Raw genomic sequence first — 2,283 nt, 5'->3', positions numbered from 1 at the left:
AATGTTTTTTGTTTGTTTTTTGAGGTTTTTTGAGTTGGTTTTTTTGTTGTTGATGTTGTTGTTTTAACAGTTTTGGCTTAATTACTGCCCTGAATATGTTCAGAGCAGTAATTATTTTAGTGTGCATACTCCAGTTAGTGCTACTAAATTTATTTCAACAGTTGATTCATCACTATTTTTTCAATTAATTGTTTCAAGTGTATGTATCYGAGTCTGTATTCATTTTTGACTATATGAGGATTAGAGATAATCTACTATAAATTTCAATTTGTGCATCCTGTTTGCTTTTTAAAGTTTCAGGGTATTCACTCAAAAAACAAAAATAACGATTCGAATGAATAATTAAAAGCCCTCTGAAGAAATTATGATATGCAAATAAGCACTGTTGTATGTATGCAGATGAAGTGTGCACAGTAATTGTAAAATATTGACTATGCACGTCCCATATAGTGAGAAACAGGCTATAATTACAGCGATAAATTGCTTATAGAAACAGCTGCTTCTTGGCAAGATAGCTCTGTGYRCAGACACTCAGGAGTCATAAAATCTGTTTGAAAATGATGAAGAAATACAGCACTGAACACAACGTGCATCCAAGAAACAAAAACCGACAAGCCAAAGCCTYCGCTAGCTCATTATGCCTCAATCAGCAGGGGGAGAGAGTTGACACACACGTAGATGTTTACCACCCTGACTGCATACATCGGAGGCTGGTTAATGGCGGATAATATTCAGCGTTACAGAGCTCCTAATTAAACTCGACAGGACCTGACAGGTTGACTGTTGCTCTGGAGCAGATGGTCAGCGCAGTTGCCAAAATTGTGTCATACGGAAGAAGAAGAAAAAAAAAAGAAGCTCCAAATGAAACCTGACGTGCCCCGCTGTAATTCCCACAGAGTCTTGATGGAGACGCATTGTCAGTGATTGAAAATCCAGTGGCCGTCAGTCATCCCTTTCACTCGGAGACAACAGCAGGGGTCGCGGCAACCAGAGGGGTGCAGGGCTGGTTAAAGGGCACTCGCTCTACAACTCACGGTAAGCACCATCCAGGTGACCTATACCAGCAGCTGATTGCACCAGTGACTACAGACTACTACTTAACAAAGTCACTTCTTCATTAAAACATCATTTATATTAGTATTTTAATTCCTTGGTGTCATATATTCCTAGAAAATAAAAAAAGCTTAATTTCTTCTAGTGTTGGTGCTGTGTGTTCACAGATTTACCAGCTGACATTTGATCGCACCTTTCAGCTCACATCAGGGTTCTGAAGGCATTAATACCTTTATTAACTGTTTCTGCAGCTCATAGGCTGGTGAGGCTGCTGGCAGCGGTGTGCGCAGTCGGACTCCTGGGAGGCTTACTTGTAGGTGTCTGGTTTCTAGGTGAGTCAATGTGTCTGAGAAATAATGACTAAATGAGCTTAGCTGGAGCTACAAAGTGAAAATAAAATGTGCTACAAAAAAAAGGAAAAAAAGCCTTGTTAAAACTGCTAGGGGGATACAGTGCCTCGCAAAACTATTCAGACAAGTTTCCTTAAACTTTACATTTTATCAAATTAAAAAGTCACAGATTTCAGAATTTTTATTGGGATTTAATGCCAAGTGGGGGGGGTAGGGGGGGGGGGGGGATGAGGCAATAAACTATATTCAGTCAAAATTTTGTGGAGTCATCTTTTGCTGCAAGTCTTGGGAGTACTTCTCCAAGAGCGCTGACAATAGAGTTCAGTCAGAAAGGAAAAACAGCTTCTTTCAACATTTTAAAAGTTGTCATTTTAAACCTCCAGTTCTCAAAATTCCTATAGGTGAGCTCCATCGCATGAACACCAAGATCCGCAAGTAGGCCAGTCGCGATAAACGATAAATCAATTAATCGGACGATAAATTAAACCTATCGAGCTCATTTTAATTATCGTCTTTATCGTCTCTTCCGGCCTTTTTTCTTTCTGTTGATGACACTGAATGACAATAGGCTCAGCTCCGGTGCTCTCCACTGACCCTCCCTTCCCCACAATACACGAGTTGTGGACCCATTTTCAAACCCTGAGAGACCACACCTTAGCCGACAGAAATCCCAGGTATAACGGTTCGATCGGGTTCGTCGTGCCGTGTGGTGTCCAGCCACATGGGCAAAAAATAATGGCTACAAGTCCAGTTAACTAATTTTAAAATCAGGCATTAATCAATGCTTTACTAGAATCTACCTGTGATGCATGTGGCTAGAGTCGGTGTAAAGTCCTGACTGAATGAAAATCATTATAACCTATTTATGTCACGTTAACGA

The 2,283-nt window shown here is 40.3% G+C and overlaps 1 protein-coding gene and 1 long non-coding RNA gene across 3 annotated transcripts in view; one reads left to right on the top strand and one right to left on the bottom strand.

The window, feature by feature from the left end:
• The window catches only part of LOC103474174 (uncharacterized), a 14,892-nt gene that overhangs the window by 2,485 nt on the left and 10,124 nt on the right, over positions 1-2,283 (bottom strand). The gene's annotated exons all lie outside the window — the stretch shown is intronic.
• tmprss5 (transmembrane serine protease 5) overlaps positions 1-2,283 on the top strand; it is a 14,482-nt gene that overhangs the window by 2,458 nt on the left and 9,741 nt on the right. For both annotated transcript variants that reach the window (XM_008424966.2, XM_017308256.1), the window contains exons 2-3: positions 897-1,035; positions 1,305-1,385. In XM_008424966.2, coding sequence (XP_008423188.1) covers positions 897-1,035; positions 1,305-1,385 — 220 coding nt within the window. The remainder of the gene's footprint in view (positions 1-896; positions 1,036-1,304; positions 1,386-2,283) is intronic.

This window comes from Poecilia reticulata, linkage group LG13, assembly GCF_000633615.1.
Source record: "Poecilia reticulata strain Guanapo linkage group LG13, Guppy_female_1.0+MT, whole genome shotgun sequence".
NCBI lineage: Eukaryota > Metazoa > Chordata > Actinopteri > Cyprinodontiformes > Poeciliidae > Poecilia > Poecilia reticulata.
The sequence above is the reverse complement of the archived record's forward strand: the minus strand, read 5'-3'. Positions and strand labels throughout refer to the sequence as shown.